General features: G+C 38.6%; 1 protein-coding gene across 1 annotated transcript in view; it reads right to left on the bottom strand.

Annotated features, from left to right (window-relative positions):
• Window positions 1–22,222, bottom strand: part of LOC140284824 (cadherin-12-like) — a 97,780-nt gene that overhangs the window by 39,459 nt on the left and 36,099 nt on the right. The window contains exons 3-6 of the mRNA XM_072378824.1: window positions 11,817–12,111; window positions 8,061–8,180; window positions 5,556–5,723; window positions 3,075–3,262 (exon numbers count right to left, since the gene is read on the bottom strand). Of these exons, the coding sequence (XP_072234925.1) occupies window positions 3,075–3,262; window positions 5,556–5,723; window positions 8,061–8,180; window positions 11,817–12,111 (771 nt within the window). The remainder of the gene's footprint in view (window positions 1–3,074; window positions 3,263–5,555; window positions 5,724–8,060; window positions 8,181–11,816; window positions 12,112–22,222) is intronic.

Here is a 22,222-nt window from a genome sequence, read left to right on the forward strand (position 1 = left end):
TCAAGCTGGATTCTTTTAGTGTCTAAAGAGAACTAATGTCATGCTTTCTCTGTACAGCCATGCCTGTAGGAGGGAAGGAAATTAATTCTATTAGTGTGTCTGGACATGATGGATCTCCAAGTCTTTATTATGCATACCCTAAGGAGAGGGTCACAACATGGGGAGGGGGGGTTGTACACAGATGAGGACCTACTTTTAAATGAGAGATTTTTATGAACCGAAAGAACATGACCACATTATGAAAACTGACATTAAGGTAGATGGAGGAATTCACTGACTGGATTTGCAGAGAAGCAACAGAGTTCTTGCTCTATTACTCACTGTTGTGTTGCTTATTAATGGAATTGTTTGGAGAACTATACCGAGGCATATATGAAATTTAATTCAATTAAATATCTATCCTAAGTTAATTCCCTCCCCAGGTCCCGGAGCCATGTGATCACGGTGTTCCTAAGATGAACAAGCTGAATTTTGAAGCAGAATTTTTCTTTTTAATATATAGGCAAAAGTAATATGAATTGCCTATAAAGTCTTATTATAGCACAGCTTTTAAGTAGATTAGTACTCATTGCACTGGCTGGTCCACTATTTCTCTCCCTCTAATTTTAGTCTGAGGCTGAAATGTCCTTTTTTTTCACCTCTGGCAGTTGTGAGTACCTCTTAAAAATGAGGTGATAGATCTCAAAGGGTTTATCCTTAGAGTAATAAATTTCTCTACTATCACAAGCGTTTTTGTGCCACTCGCCACTTGTTAAGTGATATTATGGCCTGACAAATGCTTTATATGGTAAAAGTAGTTGGTATCAAATACAGTACTTTTATACAGGCCTCTAGTTGTGGATCACCATGCAGTGGATTTATTAAATCATAGGAGCATGTAGGATAGTAAATGAGCCGATACTAAGTGAATGTTTTATATGACACTCAGAGAGAGTTATGTCAATGCTCTTAGTTGTGTTTTATGTCATAGCCTACCATCCTGCAAGGACCAAATTTAAGTGAAAGGGAACTGCCATAGCATCTGCCTAACTTCCTGCTGGAGCACTGTACAAGACAACCTAGTCTCACAACAACTTGTGTACAGGTTCACTTTCCCACATGTCCAACACATAGAAGTTTTTCAAAAGAGCACCCATGGCGTGCTCCTCCCCATAAGGGCTGACTATTTTTTATGCCTTTTGAGAATGCAGAGCTAATTGTGCTGTTGTCCATCGAGGATTAGCTCCATTTTCCTGGCACCACCACCCTCAGGTTAGCCCAGCCAATCATTGGATTGAACAAAGTGTTTTCTTTATGTATTTATCTATGTATTTATATTGGTATGAGCAGCTTATCTCTACTCTTCTCGTTTCCTGGAGTATATACCTGTTTGTGACTGCCCGCTCACCTTTGAGAGGCTGTACGTACTGAAGGCAGTTCTTAATGTTGTTGGATCAATGTGTATTCAGTATGAATCGGTTGTAGCTATGCTGTTTACGTTTGATAAGCTGTAGGTTATTTAAGCAGCACTACATGTTGGTACAACCTTTCAATGTGTTTTGTCTGTAAATGTCATCTTTGCTGAAGCATTTGTAGACACTGCCTGAAATAGGGGCAGGTTTAGTTTTGTCAAAGAACACTTACACTCATATATTTCTTCTGTTTGCATCACTAGAAACAGGGATGTTCACATGTGGCTGTTATGTTGCCCTCCTGATTTCAATCAGAGGGCATAACCCGAACCAACCACGACTGACAGCAAAGTTGTTTGACAACAGTGGGTTTAATGGGACTATAACTTGGTTCTCTTGCATGATGGTCCATAGTATAAAGGACTGTTACATCTTTACAATCCATACTTTCCTTTCTCCACATAAGTGATTTCTAATAGTAATATCATCTTTGTGACAACTTCAATGTCCCAATTTGTAAAAGAAAATGTAGGCAATGTAGTGTTTTTAAAGCCTTAAAAATGTAGTATTTTTTTTGCATGAGTGACAGTTTCATGTAAAGTAAAATAATTTCAATTTGAAGCTATTTCTGTGAAACTGCTGTGTTTTGCATCGTGCCACCACTTTAGCGACTGTACATTCTGCATTGCTCCTTTAGGTTCTTCCCGCACAAAAAAGAATTGTCATTATGTCGTATTTGAACATTCATATTTAAAAGTAAGCCCACTCATTGTTTCAGCTTGAGATGTCGTTTCTGTTTCAGAAGCAAGCACATGTAGGTGTAAAAAAATAGGTAACAAGAAGTGCTTAAAAAAGTTGATCACAGCCGAAACAGTGGCAGCTGGAAGACTAAAGGTGTAGAAGCAACTAACCAAATGGAAGACTGGAAAGACGTTATGGTGTTGGGCAAGTTTAACACCCAACCCCCTCACGAAATCCCTCCTCCTCCCCATGAGGGGTTGAGGATTATTGTGTGTTTATATGCACGCGTATTTGTGAGATGTATGAAATCTGTTGTCACATCCCACCTCTCCCATTATCTGTCAGGCGTGATAACTTTTCTATTTTTAAAGTCGCGTGAGCCGAGCAAGCTCAAGCTTCATATGGTATCTTCTCCTCTTTGTTGATGTGTTGAAGCATAAAGTTTTGGACAGGATTTAGACAGCCTCTAGAACATCAAAGAAATACTGGAGTTCAAATGCAGTGTTGAACCAACAGCAGCACTTTAGAATTGGAGTGATGTCTCTGTGCCACAACTTACCAAAAGTATTCAAAACACAAAAAAATTCCAGTGTGCAGGATGTGATAGCATTTCCTTGTTCAAATTTCAACCAACCAAATACCCCAACCAGCCCGCTCTGGAGACAGTGTTTAGTTTGGCCCATCTAAGCTCTCTTAATAACTTAAAGGGGCAACATTGAGTTAAGGCATCTGTGGATATAAATTGCTCATTCTGCATTCATGAAAATACATTGAGACTTATTTCAATGCAGTTCTATACTAACTAAAACTTAGTTCTGATTATTATATTGCATCGCTGCCAACAGAATAGCCTACATGTTACATTTTGGAACTTCAAGTAAAGTCCTTTCCCATGACTGTTCATCCTGATATTAGTTTGTCTTTCTTTTTGAGACTACATACCCTTTTTAGAATGATGATCCCCTCCTGATTGTGTTCATTAGTGGTGATATCAAACATGGCACCTCCGTCACCAGGCACAATGGTGTACTCTACTTCAGCGTTTCGCCCAATGTCCAAGTCATGGGCTTTGATTCTGCCAACAGCAGACCCCACTGCAGAGGATTCAGGAACTCTCAGGTGAAAAAAACCTGTCAAAGAACATGAGAGTAGAGTCAGGCTCATCTGTTATCATCTCTTGACATCAAATGGGAACACTGAGCTTCTCATATCTGCTGCCCTTTATGTATCGACTCATCCACCAAAGCATGTCACGCATAGGCAAAGAGGTTGATATTCCCTCTGTCTGATGTCAGGCCTGTAGCTATATGCATGATAGTATTCAATGTTGAAGTGTTTGGACATCAATACTGCTCAGCACTTTGTAATTGGCTGTCTTAACCTGTAAGACCAACAGACACACAAATCCAGAGGCTCTGACACCCCAGTATCAGCAGCAGAATACTTGGCTGAGGATTTGAGAAGAAATCAGCAAACAAGCAAACAGCAGACTGACTGATTATCACTTACACCTGGAATGGAAGGAAATTAATCTTTTCTATGCCTCACTTCACTCTCTGAGATTAGTTTAAAGATTAGTTTCTGCTTGAGCCTGAGAAATGACAACTTCACGGTTGCATTACAGATCTGGCGTGTTCACTAGATGACATTATGAAGGTGTGAATACTTCACTGTCCTCCGGATAGTGTCAAAATTTTAAATTTACCTCTGATTTTAACCTCACAATCTTGTTGGTTCAAGAAATCAACATGACACCTGTTTTACACAAGTTTTAGCCAAAGGGCTACTGTTTTAGAGTATTACGAGTGAATGAGTGAAATCCCATGGGTGAATCCGATCATCCTGAGGTAATAAAAGCCCTGCACTTGAGACAGTGACTAAATCCTAACTGTGATTGGGCAAACCCCCCTTTTTGAAAATGACTGTGGCGTCAGACCTGGAGGTGTTAATTCTCCTCCTGGGTGCTTAATCCTGCTGCAAACCACCCCATGACTTGTTGGGGGTCTCTGCCCATTAAGCCAACAGGGCCACATCATCCACAAAAAACATTTTGTAATTTTTACTAAAAGGCAAAGGGCTGTTTGGGACTTTTCACTATAACTTAAAAAGTAGAGAAAATATGTGGAATTTCATGAGTGATTTAATTATAGCTTTTAAGCATCTGAACACTAAGCAACCTGTTTTCATCCTTGCACATATCTAAATTTATTTGAGCAAATTTCTTAACAAAATAATCAAGAGCACTTCAAGAAAACAGGATTTTATCTTTAAACGTTGAGTTCTTTGTCCCTTATTTATCAAAATGATCTTAAACTTAAACTTAGTGAATGATGAGAGCAGGACACATGGAAAATGCAACTGAATGTTGTGAAATTGATTTAAATTGATATAATAAATTAAATGTTGTTTTTTTTACCCCAAAACTGAAAAAGCTGCAAGTTTATTAGAGGCTAACAAATAGTGGTTATTATATGGTAGTGTTGTGGGTTAAGAAGCTTCCCAGCTACTATACGCTAGTATTAATGACAAATGAAAGCTTTCCATCAAATGATCAGTTTGGAGAAGACAGGAATCATACAGCAAAAGAGCAAGCAGCATTTCTTCAGGGAATTTGTCCAAATATGACCAACATGCATTTTTCAAAGCTGAAAGCCATCAGTGGAAGGAAAGGAGAGGAAGACAACTAGAGGATAGGAGAGGGCTTGGCCCAAGCCCAAGCCTCTGTGCTATGACAGCATTATGGAAATATCATCTTTTCCTCTCTGCCAGAGGAGCTCGACCATCTGACCGCCTGTATTTACATTCAGAGGAGACCATTCGGTGTCACCTCAAAGTACACACAGACGCAGAATCAGTACAGAGGAGTATTTTTGCTTTCCTGTCATACGCTTGGTGTCTTGGACTGGAACACAGTTTAGTATGCATGCTTGGAATATGTAAAAGAGCTTTCACAGATCAATGATTTTTCAGCATTATGTGTTTTTTGGCTTCTTACATGACCTGGTAAACGGTACAATCGAATTAATCTGGCTCAGCCGCTTATGTGAAATGCTGAACAAAATAGTGAGTTTAAATACACTGAATCCCTGATGCTGCACCAACACACTCAAATCTGATCTAAATATAGAAGGGTGCCCATGAGCAAAATAACATCAACTCTTGTTTATTTGCCAGGAGTTGTAGCTGTAGATGCAATCACACTAAATAAACAGACCATTGCTCACGAAAGCTCATAATGACAAATAATGAAAAGCAATTACAAAGAGTAGATATGATTAATACCCCAGTCTTGTTTTAACTGAACAGTGTCCATGGCAATAGCAGGGAAGAGCAGGGAATAAAAATGTATGGATGAAGCTGCATCTTTATTTTTCTATAAAAAGTTAGTTTGTGTTGTTAGTCATTACAATCATGCTTGCTTACTTTTAGAGAACCTGGGTGGATTATCGTTGACATCGCTGAGGGTAATGTTGACAATGGTCGTCCCAGCCAGTCCTCCCAACTGGCCCCCCATGTCCTTGGCCTGGATTAATACCTGGTACTGTTCCTTCACCTCTCTGTCCATATTGGGCAAAGCTGTCTTTATAACCCCTAGTGTGCAGCAAGATTGATGAGAGATATAGATAACATAGAGGAGAGAAATGGAGGAAGAAGAAGAGGAGGTAGATGAAGACAAGAGATAATTAGATAAAAAGACAAAGGGAAATGGGAGAGTAAACATGAGATTCTTAGAAACACATTTGATGCCAAGTGCACAGTTCACTTAAAAATGCACAATACATTTCCATCTAAGTAGTTCACTCCCCAGTACTGTATGAAGCTGCAGAACTGCCTCAGACCAAAGCTGAAATAGAGGTCATCTCACCAACTGGAAGCACTTGACATTCAATAGGGAGCACTGGTGAAGCCATATAATGATTCACTTGAGGATCAGAGACCCTGAGATCAGAGAGCGTTTGTACTGCAGATTAATAGCTAGGTCAGTGGGAGGTTGGCAGGCAAAAAAAGAAGCATCCAGCATAGGTTGTTCAACACTTTCCCCTTGTATTGTTACATCTAATATAGCAAGGATGTCCCATAAACCGCTGTGTAAAACTGAAATCAGACCCTGATTATGTTTTAAATGTTTCTCAGAGAGGACTGTCTCACTGTGACATGTACACCACATTTGTGCATGCTTCTGTTGTCGCCCCTCTCCTTGTTCACCTTTTACCTTCCGGTGTTTGTTCCCCCATTTTTTGGGGGAGATAACAGAAAGCCCAGCAGGGCAAACATTTGCTTTAACAGTAAGATTGTTTTTTTTTTTTTTTTTTCCAGCATCAGTCTGAAATACAGTCGCAGGAGGTGCTCTGCAAAGGTCTGGGATGAACAGCACGATCAGCAACAGATTCCACCCTATCTGGCTGTGTGATATGTATGAGCCTATTTTCATATGCTTTGAAATGTCCTAGATAGTAAGCCAGCGGCAACACTGTACCAGCAAACACTGCCGGTATGAAGTTATTTCTGATTTAGAGCAGTCACCTTCTAAACCCAGCACAGCACAGGAATAAATGAGGTGGAAACAATCAACACTGTCAATGTTATAGTGTCAAATGTTATTGTTTGATTTGTCTTTTGGGGATGTGACTTTAAGTCACCAGCTATACAGCACTGGCTATTATGCATCCATACATCAAATTTACTAAGTTTATGTGTTAATATGTTTTGGATCCACTGTAAAATATAATATTCTGCAATTCTACCAAGCACACAATCAATACACTTAGAACAACTGTACAAGAGGGAAATTATATATTTATTTTGGTTTGTTTTCCTAACTGAGCTTTCTCTAGGACAGACATTATGAATGTTTGAAAATAGCTTACAATCCTTGATTATTATGCTGAATATTTAGTATTAGCACTTCTAGATAAAACTGACACGTTATTTCAAACCTGCCAAAAGAATAATTCACACTTTTACAGTAGAACATGCAACCTGAATTGTTATGTGCCTCAGGGATCACATCTGAGGCCGAGTTTAGTCTTGATACATTTACTTGGACTGGTCCACATTGTGGTTTCGTGCTTACAGATCAATGGACAGTAAGATCACCAAAGTTGTTTTCTCCTTACAGCCCTAAAGCTTACAGTTTGTTAGGTAAAAGAAGAATTCTGTGAGAAAGGAAATATACAAATCAGTGAAATCTTGGTGCCTTGACTCGACCAGTTCTCCATTGCACAGCCTGTCCTATGTGAGTGATTGTATGCGATCATAATATTTCTACTACATGACTGGCACCAGACATGCATGGAGCTGAAGGTCAGGCCTCGAATCTCAGCTGGGGCCTTTCTGAGTGGAGTTTGCATGTTTTTCCAAGAGCATGTGTGGGTTTTCTCTGAGTACTCAAGCTTCCTCACATCAGCCTGAACATGCATGTTAGGTAAACTGGTGATTCTAAATTGCCCGTGGGTGTAAGGGTGCACGCTTGTTTGTTTGTTGTGTTGCTCCTGTAATGAACTGGCGACCTGTCCAGGGTATACTCTGGACTATGGTAGTAGTGCTGAAGTGCAGCAGAAAGGGAGGACAAGCGACCTGCAAGTAAAGTTTGCTCAAATTTTCAAGCTAAGTTCACTCTCTTTTCACAGTCACCAAGTTCTGATTTAATCATTCCCCATTTGAGAGAACACAGTTGTGTGTCGTGTGCTACATGAGTGAAAGGGCAGTCTTGCAAAATGCGCAGACCTGATTATCAGGTACAACATTAGCTAATCTCACTGAAATATAACAGTGTTAATGTGGCCAGAAACACATAACACAGTTATGATTCACTTATTCTAAGCAAAACCATCTAAGATTTTCGGATCATTTACTTTTCCTGTAACTAGTTAAATCTCTTAATTTTGACACTCAAATGCACATCAGAAAGACAGATGAACCATTTACCTGTTTTGGGGTCAACAGAGAAGTAAGGTTGGCCGTGGAGGATGCTGTACACTACTCTAGCACTGTTTCCATAGGTAGGGTCATCTGCATCTGTGGCTGTTACTTGCGTCACATAGGTCCCTGTAGAAAAGAGTGGGAGGACATATTGACTCTGAGTTAATCGGTGTTCTCAAGAGACTGAAATCCAGACTCTTTGAAGTTCATCAGCTTACCAAACGATCTCACCTGACACTAATGAATAGTGAATCACCAGTGAGAAAGCTGCATCTAATGCAGAAAAGTCAAAGAAGCCGATAGAGTGCAACGTGGAGGAGTAAGGAGAGATAATGGGCTGGAGAGCTGCTTGATTTTCCTGTTGTATACTTAGATTTGCACATTTGCAGCATAACTATTATTTAAAAAGAAAGTGCAACCAACCATTAAATAATGCTACCATTAAGAAAACAAATAGGTGGCAGGAATAGTATTAAGATGGCAGTTTTTCAAACTCCTGCTGTAGCAGGGACAGAATAATTACTTTTTGGAGATTTGACTCGTCTTCCTTAACGACCCAGCAGTGAAAAGACTCCTTAAACTAAATCAGTTCTTTCTGTAAGTGTTTAAATCCAAAAAACTTTATCAACCTTAAGTTTCCAGTTTTATCACTCTTCAGACACATTACTTCACAGCTAGATCATCTGGATGAAAAGATAAAACAGCAGGATGTGTGGAAGCTTATTATGATACAGAGACACTGACCAGAGGGGTGGCATTTACATGGTCATTTAGATACTGGTAAACTCCTGGTTGCCTGGACAGAACTTGTTGTAAACTAAATAGGCTTTTCAGTCTCAGCGGGCGTCAACAATGGAATTAAAAAATTAGGACATGAGAGATTAGTGTCTCAATCCTCTCTCATACATGCCTGATTAGACACACATGAAAAGGATTGGATCGTGCTAAATGTGTATACCATAGATGAGATAACACATAAATACCTTTTCTGTTCATGCGAAGAGTGGAGCTCCAAAGTGGTAAAAGCTCAGATATCGAGAAAGTTTGAAAGCTTTTCAGCACAGCTGACTCCTACACATTCCCAGGCAACAAAGATAACAACCTTTACCTAAGTGTGAGGCTAAAAACAAGTTGAGTAAATTCTGTTTGGGTGATAATGGAAATGGAAATGCTTGAGTGTGAGCGTGATTAAATGAAAGACACAAATCTAACTTCACCAGATATTACAGCATTCAGCAAACTAATGTAGTGTAAGTGTAGAGAAAACCAATTAGCAACACAATATTAAATGTACAAAGATTTCATATTTATGTAGGAGGCAAAGGCGATAAGAACTAGGGATGTCTTAAGAGTGAGCCGATTAAGCAATGACGTTATGGCAGATACATGTAAGAATCTGATATCAACAACTTTAAATGTAAATTTGCAGTCTTGTGGAGAAATCAACAAATTGATTGAGCCAAAGACATTTAATTTAGTGGTAATTAAAATTCTCTGAAATAGCATTTAGAATCTGTCTCATTCTCTGAACGATTCAGGGATAAGCCATTTGCTGACAACAAGGGATTAAGAAGTGATTTTGTTGCTTGCCACATGGTTGTTGAATTTACCAACCACCGCTGCCTTTCCTTAAGTTTTTATTTTTCCCTGCTAACAACCTCACTGATGACCATTTTGCCCTGCTAATCCATCCCTGTTGTTGCTAAAGACTACAAGAGGGAGACAACGGTCGCTGAATCCACTCACCACACTAACAGAGCTCCTTGTTGCTTTGATTTGAATAAAATGGTTGGATCTCAATGGTTGGGTTATTGTATTAGGCTGTTTTACCTTGTGTATTGATAAACCTTTTTTTCTTTTTTTTTTACACATGCGTGTAATTACACGTGTCCTGACTCGCATAAAACAACAGTGATTTTACATCAAGATGTCCTCATAGAGATGTTTCTAAGACTTTATGCTGGGGTGCTGACTAATGCTGAGTAGCTTTCTGCATTCTCACTTACAGTAAAGCCAATTCATAGTTTCCGTGTCTGTTCGAATGTAAGGCCTGAGTTACATAAATTTAGTCTTCTGTACTAATCTGTGAGGCCTCACCAGGTCTGTAACCTCACCATATGCAGCCCCAAGAGCTGGGACTGAGCGCACCAACCATGGACGAATCAAGGATGGGAAAAAAAAAAGAGGAAAAAAACGACAACACCTGTGGTGGGCATTGGTATGAGGAATATGGAGGCAGTCCTTCCTCAGGGACTGTTTTTTACCTCTAAGATTATCTGAGATATCATATCTATGAAGATGCCGGTCAGTCATGCGAGTTTATTGTTTACTGGGTCAGACCTAAAACAGCTGGTCAGTCACGTCATTCTAATCTATGCCAGGTCAGACGCAATTCATCCAAAGTGTTCCTGCGCATGAAGTCTTCTTTAAAACAAGTAAATCCACCTTGAGTGAGCATATATCTTTTTTTTAACATTTTTACAGGTTCCTCTCACCTTTTTTTCAAAATTCAAATCTTCTCAATACAAATCAAAAATAGCTGTGATAACTCAGATCGTGTTTCTGGCTTCATGAAGAAAATCCATTTTTACAAACTGTGAATGTAGTGTCTTTTATCTCATTTACTCTTGAAATACGAGGTCCAGCTATTTTATTGGGAGCAAGGGGAGGCATAGGTCCTTCTAAAAAAAAAAGAAAATTACATCATCATTTTTGCTGTTTTTGATTCAGCCAATGCTTTTGTTCTCTTTTCCCTCAGAGTCCATTTAAATGTGAAAGCTTTAGCACTGTAAACAGACTTGTCTCATGCTGATAATGTGTCAGAGCCCTCGTATCACAAGTTCACAACAAAATGCACTTTGCATCAGCGGTTTTTACACATGAAAAGAATGTTTTATGATCTGAATAACAAAGTTTTCCTAAATGGTTTGGAGCCTGCACTGCAACCAACAAGAGAAACAAATAATGGTCCCGAACTCTCCTTCTACCTGCACTTCTGTCGCATGTCTTATTTACTCTCACCGTCAAATCTCACAGCATACTGTTCAAAGCCGAGAGATGCAACTGGCTTTGACAAAATGATTAGTCTTGATGCCAGAGGAATGAGAACTGGTTGGGCAAGTGTCCGGGCATTGTCTGGTTTTGAAACTGCGTTTGTGGACTCATTGTCACTTAATAAGGTTTGAAAAAAACTATGTGTATTAAATGAACGAACATTACATTTCAAATTACTTTGGTAAATTCATTTGAAAAACCTGTCGGTCCTGTATCTGATCAGTTGTGTGTGGTGTTTAAAGGTAATCTCTGTACTTTGCTTTAATGGCCACAGCAGATGTTTTTTGACAAACTTCAAAGATTTGGTTTACAGTGAACAATACAATGCTGCTTTTGATTTGGGTTGCTCACTGAAGCTACACTGTGTTTTTCTTGCTTTCTACACATCCTCTTGAGACTGCCGAATTTGAAGTTTTGAGGGCTTCATTGCGATTCACATCAAGAGAAACCATTCTCCCAGTGAATTACCTTGATCTGTCCTCCCTGGGGTGAACGTGTAAAGACAAAGCTGTGAAATATTCTCAGGGCACACCAAGAATAAAATGGAACTCTGAAATGTCAAAATCTGTTATGGAGAGCAGTGTTACCCCTCTGGTTGCACCCACACTGCTCCTGAAACTGTATTGTTGTGCTCTCCTGTTCAAGGGGAACAAAAGAAAGTTTCACTGCAGAGTAACAGACTTCTTAGAATTCTAGATGGTCACTTACCAACTGGTGACATTTCAGGAACACTGGCTGTATATGGTCCCTCCAGGAACTTTGGCTCATTGTCATTGATATCTTGGACCTTGATCACAAATTCAGATTCAGGCTCCAGGGGGATATTGGTGTTGATGTCCACAGCCTGGGCACGCAGGGTATAGTAAGGCTTCTCCTCCCTGTCAAGGCTCCTTAAGGCATGGATGTCCCCTGTTGTTTTGTCAATTGTGAAAATGGAGCCAGCACCATCCCCTGAGAGGGTATACTTGACCGAACTGTCCCCCTTATCGAGGTCAGTGTGGAGCTGCAACACACAAAAAAAGGGAAAAAAAAGACAGGTTGAGTGCAAACATTGGCACAGATAATGATTCACTGAAAACACTGGGGAGGAGCTGTCATGAGGGACTGTTCCACAAAGACAGTCAAGGAAACTGACTACACATCAAAGAGCAAGTTGATTTGTCTGCAAAGATCTGCAAAACACTAAGTCAGGAGAAAAATGAAATGATCGTGCTTTCAGAGTGCTTCACAGATTAATGAGGATAAATCTTTCATAAATAATGTATTCTCTCAGTGCAATTTAGTTGCAGTGACAACTCTTCAACATTGTGCAGGCATTACTATTCAAGCATTACTCAAAAATCTTCTCTTCTGTGTGATAAGAGATGGGAGTTTAAGTCACAGAGACAAAGATCAGACTTTAAAAACATGAGGTAAAATACCCATTTATCACAAGAGGAATTTTAATACCTTCTCCCATCATCAACAGGCTTGTGACCAGAGGACTTTCAGCAGACAAACTAATTTGGGGCTGGTGGTAGAAACTTTGTTGACATCGTTATGCTAACTTTGTTGAAGAAAACAACTACAATATTCGAAACCTTTTAAATATTTACAGGCACTAATGCAGTGTGATTATAATGATGGATTTTTGCCTTCTCATCAGTTAGGAGATTTCCACTGATACTCCTGAGCAGCTGCTTTAGCAGAGGTATGTGTTAAATACCTAACTGACTAGGTTAGGTTTTGGCTTTGGACTATATGGTTTATTTTTCCTAAACAAAAAGCCTCAGTAAGTAACTATAATCACACATCATGATGGATTTTGGAGCCCCTTTCTGTTACTGTGGTGTATAAACTGGCATGGCAACAGTTTTGGTTGTTGATGGCTTCACCTTGTTCCCCTTTCTTGGTAAAGTGATTGTGGGAGCTTTCTCTGTGCTTTGCATGAATTGTGGACACAGCCTCAACATAGATTAAGGTTGAAAAGCAAGTTCACGTCATAGGTCATAAGTCTTTAAAAAGCCCAAAACATTCACCTGTTTACAAAAAAATAAAATAATAATAATATAAAATAAAAATAATAACAATAATTATGAATAGTTTCTTTAATTGTCCTTTTGATGGCATCCTGACATAATTACTGTCCTGGGAGTTGCTTTTTATTTGTGCACACCTAATGAGAGAATGGATTCATAATGTGCCAGCAGCACCTGCCATGGCAGCATCAGCTGTGGAGATAAAAAGAATGATGAAATAGCTGTATAGGTTCTCTGTAGGTTACAGTTGAAACACACTCACACACACAGATTTGCATAGACACGTAGACACACAGAGGGACCCAAGCACAAGTAATTAGTGATTCAGAGCAATTTGACAAGTTTACACCAGCATAGCACACCATTGTGATGCCGTCAGCCATGGTGCATTACTAACTGCTGTTCAAATAAATGAAAATTATTTTTGGCAACATGACCAATGTTTGATTATACCTCCAACCCCAAAATATATTCTTCATTGAGAATAAAATCTGTGATGTCGATCATTTATTGTTTGTATGAATAATGTGAGTGATGTTCTTCCTCCACAATTTAGAAAATATGACTTCAGAGAGGACTTCAAACAAAGCTTTTTACTTGTTCTCACTCAGAATTAAACTAATGGTTAGGTCTAAGCACGTAATCATTCTGCTTAATTTGCAAATTGAGTTATTTTACCATTTAAACAACAAACAAAATATACATATATACGTTAGATTTCTGTCTCCTATAATGCCTAATAAATATCATTATAGTTGTGTTTTGATAATCCATTTAAATGAATTAGGTTCTGTTACTTTCTATGCATTCCTGACAATGATCAAGTAGAGTACAAGCTTGCTTGTGAGTATTTTCAAGCACAAGATTTATTATGAGACCTGGTCAATATGTTCAGGCTTCTTACAAGATAAAAAAACATCTACAATACTCCACTTGATGTAACATTAAGTATTTGCCTCTGACCCATGATGTCCTAAAATCAAATTTGTGATAGATATACATTTCTGTAGATGATCTACTAGTGTTAGGAGATTAAAAAACTGCATCTGATTGCCCATTAGAGGCAGCCCCCTACTGATTTGTGAGATGACATCTGCATTTCTTGGTCGCAGTTCAAAGACTTTTATGATGGAAGCCTTGTCAGTTAATTCTGGAGCACAAAGAAGCGAACACCAAGTACAAAAAACTGGGACATGAAAATTTACTGCCCCCATAATTAAACTTATGGCAGCGATATTGGTGAAGTAAGCTGGGAGATGAACCTTAGCGCAGAATTAAGGAATCAGTTGATGTTGAAAGCAGTCTGACGTCACAGATCATATGATGCCATAAGTTTGAAGGCAAGGAAATCTAACAGTCAAATATGCAGCAAGTGCTTCACAAAAACTGATGGTGAATCAACAGTGCCCCAAGGCAATAGAACACTGCTTCCACTCAAGAAGGTCATGATAATTAATCTAGGCTCATGTTTTTTTCATGCGTCCTAAATTGAAATAATAAAAAAATGCTTTGGGCCGATTTTTATTTTATTTCATTACAAATTGTCTATAGGGCAACTCTGTAACTGAACGGCTCAGTCTAAAGCTGTAGGTTTGTGCTTAGTATTAAAACAGAAGGTTGAATTTGATGGGCCAGAAAACATGGAAGTAATTATGGATGTATACTGTCCACCAAGCTTTTTTTTTCCACCTGATAGACTGGTGTTAAGGGGTGAACTTCAAAGGAACATCTCCATATACATCTCTGGAGGATGAAAATCTGAGGCGTACTGTGACTACGGAAGGTAGGACCTGAGTCCATGTCACTGTACTTCGCTTAGCTTTGCCTTTTCAGATTTTGCTGCGTTTACTTTTGTTTGGTAGAAACCCGCCGTAGCATTCATGATTTTCGAGTTGGCTGCCGTTTCACATTTGGTTCCGGTGTGTGTGTGTGTGTGTGTGTGCGCGGCCGTGTCTCTCTGTGTGTGAAAGTACTGAATTCTCTTTGATATTATTCAATATGACATTTTTTCTCTGTATTTTGTTGCTCTGTGTGCTTTCAAGCATGCCCAAGCTTACATGTAGTGTCATTGCTTTCTTTTCCATTCTGAGCTCGATGCAGGTTGGCTGCAGCGCGCTATACTTCAGTGCTCGACTGGCTTCGCTCTCTTTTTGTCTTTGTTTTTCTGTCCATGAAAGTGGAAAAAAAAAACAACAACATTTGCATGGTGTGGTAGTGAAAGAGACACATTCTATAAACAATTAATTAATTTTGAGTTCCCCAAATGATTATCATTGTGTGGCGGTGAATAGATGATAGACATCATTTTTGTGCAATTGAGTTCTTTTAAACTTTGTTATTTTATGGCTTTGATCCATTTGAGTTGATGTGTTATGGTTTGTTGAAGTAACCTATGTGGTCAGGACAAATTGGGGAAATACTTTCACTTTCAGTTTTTTAACATTGTTAGAGAATGCATATTTTTCTAAAATATGAGTCTGGCTCAGGAATTATTTATCAGCTGAAAGGCTTTTAACTTGAGTTTTAACATGAGTTTAAAAAGGCAGCTATAAATATGATTCAGGGATTTCTCTGACATGTAGGCACACTGGAGTGGTGAATATTTGATGTAAGTGGTAGGTGTTTTCCACAGTGGTGGATTACTTTCATCTTGGATACAAAATGCTTCTCACATGTTTTAAATATAATGCTCATTTAGACTGTTTTTTCAGCTTAATTTATTAATTTTCTTGTTGAGCTGTGATTTTGGCTGCTGTATTTAGCTGTGCACATGTGTGCTTTATGTATTTGCAAAATCAACTTGGCAGAGAGAGCTCCATGTCTACAGTGCTGTAAAAAAAAAGTATTCATACCTTTGACCTTTTCCACATTTTGTCACATTACAACCGCAAACTTAAATGTAGTGCATGATTGTGAAGTGGAAAAAAAAATTAAGTATGGGGCTCAAAGTTTTTTACAAATAAAAGCTGAAAAGTGTGGCATGCATTTGTATTCAGCCCCCGTTACTTTTATACCCCTAAATAAAATTCAGTGCAACCAACTGCCTTCAGAAGTCACCTAATTAGTAAATAGAATCACCTGTGTGGACTTTAATCTCGGTATGAATACAGCTGTTCTGTGAAGGCCTCAGAGGTTTTCTAGAGAACAGTGGTGAACAAACAGCATCATGAAGACTAAGAAATAAACCAGACAGGCTAGGGGTGAAGTCATAGTGAAGTTTAAGCAGGGTTAGGTTATAAAAACATATCCTAAGCTTTGAACATCTCACAGAGCACTGTTCAAACCATCATCCAGAAATGGAAAGTATGGCATAACTCTACACCTGCAGAGACATGGCTGTCCACCTAAACTGAGCTGGGCAAGGAAAGCATTAATCAGACAAGCGGCCAAAAGGCTCGTGGTAACTCTGGAGGAGCAGCAGTGATCCAAAGCTAAGGTGGGAGAATCTGTTCTCAGGACAACTATTCGCTGTGCACTCCACAAATCTTGCTTTTATGGAGGAGTGGTAAGAAGAAAGTCATTGTTGAATGAAAACCATGAGAAGTCCTGTTTTCAGTTTCCCATAAGCCATGTAGGTGCCACAGCAAATATGTATAAAAAAATTTAAAAAGGTGCTCAAGTCAAACTAGACCAAAATTGAACTTTTTGGCCTACTTGCAAAACGCTATGTGTGGCAGAAACCTTCACATCGACCTGAACACACCATCCCCACTATGAAATGGTGGTGGCAGCATCATGCTATGGGGATGCTTGTCCTCAGCAGGGACAAGGAGGCTAGTTAGAGTTGATGGGAAAATGAATGGAGCTAAATGCAGGACAATCCTGAAAGGCAACCTATTGAAGGCTGCAAAAGACTTGAGACTGGGGTGGAGGTTCACCTTCCAACAGGACAACAACCCAAAACATTCAGCCAGGGCTACAACAGAATGGCTTACATCAAAGCATATTCATGTGTTAGAATGGCTCAGTCAAAGTCCAGACCTAAATCCTATTGATATTCAGTGACAAGACTTAAAAATAGCTGTTCAGATGCTCTCCATTCAATTTGACGGAACTGGAGCTATTTTGCAAAGAAGAAGGGACAAAAGTTGCCATCTCTACATCCGTAGAGCGGGTTGAGACATACCCCAAAAGACAGAATTGTGTGCTAATTTGTGTTGGTCGGTCACATGAAATCCTACTAAAAAGCATTAAAGTTTTTGGTTGTAACATGACAAATTGTGGAAAAGTTTAAGAGGTATGAATACTTTTTCCAGGCACTGTAATTTAAACTTCCATTTAAAAAAAATGGAAGTACTTATTTACGCTGCATACTGCATGTTTCTTTAAATTATTATTATGAGATCTTACACTCGTGTTTTTTTGTAAATAGGTATATATAATACATGCACTTGATGGCTTGTTGCAGAGCGATGAGCCAACACAAAAGGAAATATTTGTAGTTGAGCTTTTGTTTTCTTTAGGAGTGACAAAACTTGATGCTCAAGTTTCTGGCACACACTAAAGACCAAAGTGTATTTGTGCGTTGGTGCAGTAGTAACAGGGGACTGTCTGTTCTGTGCAACTGTTGTTCATGTATTCTGCATCTTGGTTTATGCTTTGGAATCCCGGTCTTTTGCATCATCAGTTACATTTGGATGAAAAAGCCTCTTGAGTAAACAGCGTTTTTGTTTTGTGGCTTAGCAGACATCCTCAGTCATTTTGGTTGTGACCTACCACAGATATAACAAGAACATGAAGTGTTGCAACAATATAATCTTAATAAGATCCACAGTCATTTTAATGAGTACAGTTCATGGCAAATAAAAAAGAAAAGAAAAAAAAAGAAAAAGGGAAACATTCTCAAAAACACCTGTGTCAAGTTCTAAGCATTCAAACTCAAGTAGGCTGCAACAAAGATGTGACTGGTGTGAAACTATAGCTATCCCTCTCAGTTTAGCACATTTAATGGCATAGTTAATAATTGTGATTGCACTGTCTTACAAGATCATTATCTTACTAATGGACTTACTAATGAAAACTTTACAATAAAGTCTGTACTGTCTGTGCTTTGTGGAGCTGAATCAACTTCTTTTTGACACACACTCTGGAAATGAGCAGTGTAACAGACACAGCAGTATGTGTTGCAGGACGGTTGTTTTGGATTGCATAAGAATTTCTACTTGTTAGTGAGGACCTCCATCACATGTACTACAGTCCATTAACGCAGTAGAAAGTAAAGGGATGGGAAAAATGACACGTTGCTTTGTCTGCAGGCACTGATCACTCTCGTCGTTAAAACTGAGAAATAACCTTTTTTTTTTAATCTTTTTTTTCAACCTGGTTTGAAGCCAAATTAATTTTTTTTTTTTCAAAGGAGAAAATAATTAGCAGAAATACAGGGGTGGTTTGGAGCACTGATAGAATCAGTTTGAAAATTAAAAACCTTTTAGATTAAACATCCCATTAACTACTTTTTTATAGGTGCATGCATATTATTAAACTTTTTGTAAGATTTTTAACAATTAAGTTTTTGAAATTATTTATATGGCACATAATTGGCGACTAATTTGTCATGATTTGCAGCTAAAATTAGTGGAGTTGTGTGAGTTGACAGGTAGAGCATCTTTGGACTGGGCTTGTACTGGAGCATCCCACAAATGCTCAATCGGTTGAAGATATGGGGGAGTCGGAACACCTTTTCTTCCTTTTTGCTCGAACCAGTTTTTGTTGTTGCTGCAATCAAGGTGTGTTGTTGCTTTCAGGGAAATGTGCTTCGTCTGCAACCGCAACAGTCTTGAAGTGAGTGGTGTGTCTCAAGAAAACATCCTCAAGAATGCCAGGATCTTTGTTTCCCACATGGTTCAGAATATGAAATCGAATGCAGACAGGCAAGTAAAGCTATTTAAAGAGAGATGCAGAGCAACTAAACCCTGACAAAACATAATCAAACTGTTGAGAACTATCACTGAGGAATCCCAAAGACCCTGCATCCAAAGGATCAAAGGTTGGATGCAGGAACTGACATTAGCAGCATTAAATCATTGTTTTTTTTATTAGAATATCGAGGTTGGCATTGATATTAATAGAATCAGTTAATCAGTGAGTAATTTCTATTTTGTAGCTGATTAGTGTATGCTAATTAAAATGATTGTTCATTTCTACAAATCAGCAGTCAACACAAAAATACTTTTATTAGACTTTACACCACAGTTGAATGAATTATCTCTTTCACAAATAATTGGAGAGTTTACATTAGATTACCCTTTGACTGGTAACAAAAGAAAAGCATAATTTCCATATTAGCCTAAAAAAGAAAACCATATCAGGTAATTCACTATAGTTACCGAGGAGAGGTACATTTATTCAAAAACTACACAAATGGAGATGAAAAATAAAAGCAAATTCTATGTAAACTGGACAGGCACACTGCCTCATTAATTATAAGCAGAAGCTGACTGATATTAATTAAAAATTTCATTACAGCAACAATGATAATCAGTCATATAAAAAAAGATTCATTATTAAGGTGGCCGACAGCGGCTTTGTTTAAACTACAAAACACACCACAGACAAGAGGCCCAATCACAGCCATAACCTTCCTTACAATATGAAAAGAGACGGAAGTTATTTTGCTCAAGAAAGGATAAAATTAACTGTGATTGTAATAGGGGTTCCATTTTATATCGCATTAAACAGCACAAAATGTGTTCAGAATCCAAATGATGGTATGACTGATATCTTGAAGAGAATCGGCTTGTGCAGAATGACTGAATGAGAGCTGGCTGACAGAATGTTGAGGATGACCTTCCCCTCTGTTTTCTTCGATAAGCATAATTAGTGGGATGCTCATGCTCAGGGTATCTGTTGACATGGCAGCTATAAAAAGAAAGTCTGTGTGTCGAACTGAAACTGGAGTCCAGTTAACATCCAAACTCACACTATCCGTTTGAGTAGTTTTGTTTGAATTCATGTTTTTCTTTCTCTCCATTCATATTGTTGCCTTACAGGTTGCCATGAAGGACTGTGAGACATTTCTTTAGATGATGCTTGTCAAACAGATGTTTCTGGAAACATGAAGCAGTATAGATCATCATTTAACCTAATTTCTGAAGGATGCAAAGACACAAACATCGATGGGTTAAACCTTTTTGACTTGTTCATTTCCACAATGTTCTCTTTAACCTAAAGGTCATCTTGTTCTGTCTTGACTAGTTGGGGCAATGCAGACATGCAGCTGATGCATCAATAGCGCTGTCAGTATTGGCAAGCCCATTATTCATCCACTATTCATCAGTACATAAAAAGGAAGTATTGACTGAAGCTAATCACCTACTGGTAAAATTGGGGAAATTGTAGCTGACATTACAGGCTGTGGAATAGTCGCATGCTCAAAAAGGTGGCTGTGCTTTAGAGGGAATTCTTGACTCTTAGGGTAGCGTTCCTTGTTACTGTCAGGATTAGCAGCACATGGTCTCTCATTGGCTAGGCAGTAAACCCGCATATTGATTAATTCAAGTGATTTCAGCAGAGAACGTAACCAACCTCTGTAGAAAAGGCTGTAATTGGATTTCTGCAGCCAGGATTATGTAGCACTTCTCAAGAATGCATATCAAAGCTGCAACTCTGTGCTGATAGCCAGCCAACATTGTTCTTTGTATGGTCCAGCAATCCTGCTCCAGCAAGTACATTTATTAATCTGTAAACACCCTGAATGGGGTTTTGTCCTTAAAAGCAATAAAATGATTGGATTGTATAATTTCTTCTTCCTGTTTACTACTATAATATAAATATGTCACTGCCATAAACATTTTATTGGTATTTTTTTGTTTTGGAAGAAATGTAATCTGATTGGTATCTAATGGTGGGTTTTACTTTTGTCAAAACTACCTCCTACACTAAATGTCACCCATCAGAAGTCACGCTGTGTATTGTTAATGAGTGTAAGTCATTCAGTACTTCGTTTGCATCCCAATCATACTGCTGTATTGAATTTATTCCAATGCTACCATTTGCTACGACATCTGAAATCACTACTCAGTCCAACTATCATTCACCCACCGGCCTCCCAGCTCAGTTGTATAATGACATACTGACAGTCTGTTGGTATGTTGCAGGTGGCTTCATGCTCACATATTGTCAGGCATGTGCTATATCTTCCCACATTGTGACTGCTGGTTGCATCGTAAGTTTTTGAGGGTAGTCACTGTACTGGTGAGCAGGTGACGGGAAGAAAACACTATGTCAAATCCTGCAAGCTTATTATAGCTGATCGATATTGTCGTGTGAGCCATTCCTTTGCTGTTGACAGCTCTGAGCTCCCTATCTGGATTGTGTCATGCCACAGTCGGGTAATAAGGATGGAAGGAAAAACACACATGGTGTTAGACCGGCAAATATGCAACCACAGAGAACTTCTGTGTGTGAAAAGGGAAGAGGAGGAATGAGAGACTGCTAGCTTACATGTGTGAGCACAAAGTCAATGAGTTGTATTCTCAGTGATGTTGTTTAAATAGTAATCCGCCAAAACCCCAGGTGGATAGTTGCACTTCCAAGTAAATGGCTAAAGTTCATAATTATGGTTATGGAAACACATGTTGCTTAAATTGGTGGTCTAAGGAATTGACTAATACATTCAGTATGTTCTTTTAAAGATATGCATTTTCATCTGAGGCCATGCTTTGTATTTCAAATAAGTGTGTATAAGTCTGATTTTTGACATATGTCATTTTACATCATTATTACTGATATTTTGAGATCACGCTTAAGGTATGATCCCCTTTTCTCATATCATGCATGATTAAACAGTGTAGTGATATTGATACAACGTACAGATTGCAATTTTCTACCCAAGATCACAACAATATTGCCCATCAATGTCAACCTCCAAATGGAAAATGTTGACCATGGTTGTAAGTGATACTGATTGGGACATTAGCAGGCCATTTGGAAATATGATTCGGGCAATTCAGGAGAAAAGTCCATTACCCAACAGGACAAAATATATGAAATTTATTACTTTGGCAGGACAGATGAATGGCATCATTAGCCATATTTCAGCTGTTCTCCTCAGGATTTCCAGTAACATTCATCATCAACATATATTTCAATTGTAAA

The sequence above is a fragment of the Leuresthes tenuis genome, unplaced genomic scaffold (genome assembly GCF_036924035.1).
Source record: "Leuresthes tenuis unplaced genomic scaffold, fLeuTen1.0.hap1 SCAF_24, whole genome shotgun sequence".
NCBI lineage: Eukaryota > Metazoa > Chordata > Actinopteri > Atheriniformes > Atherinopsidae > Leuresthes > Leuresthes tenuis.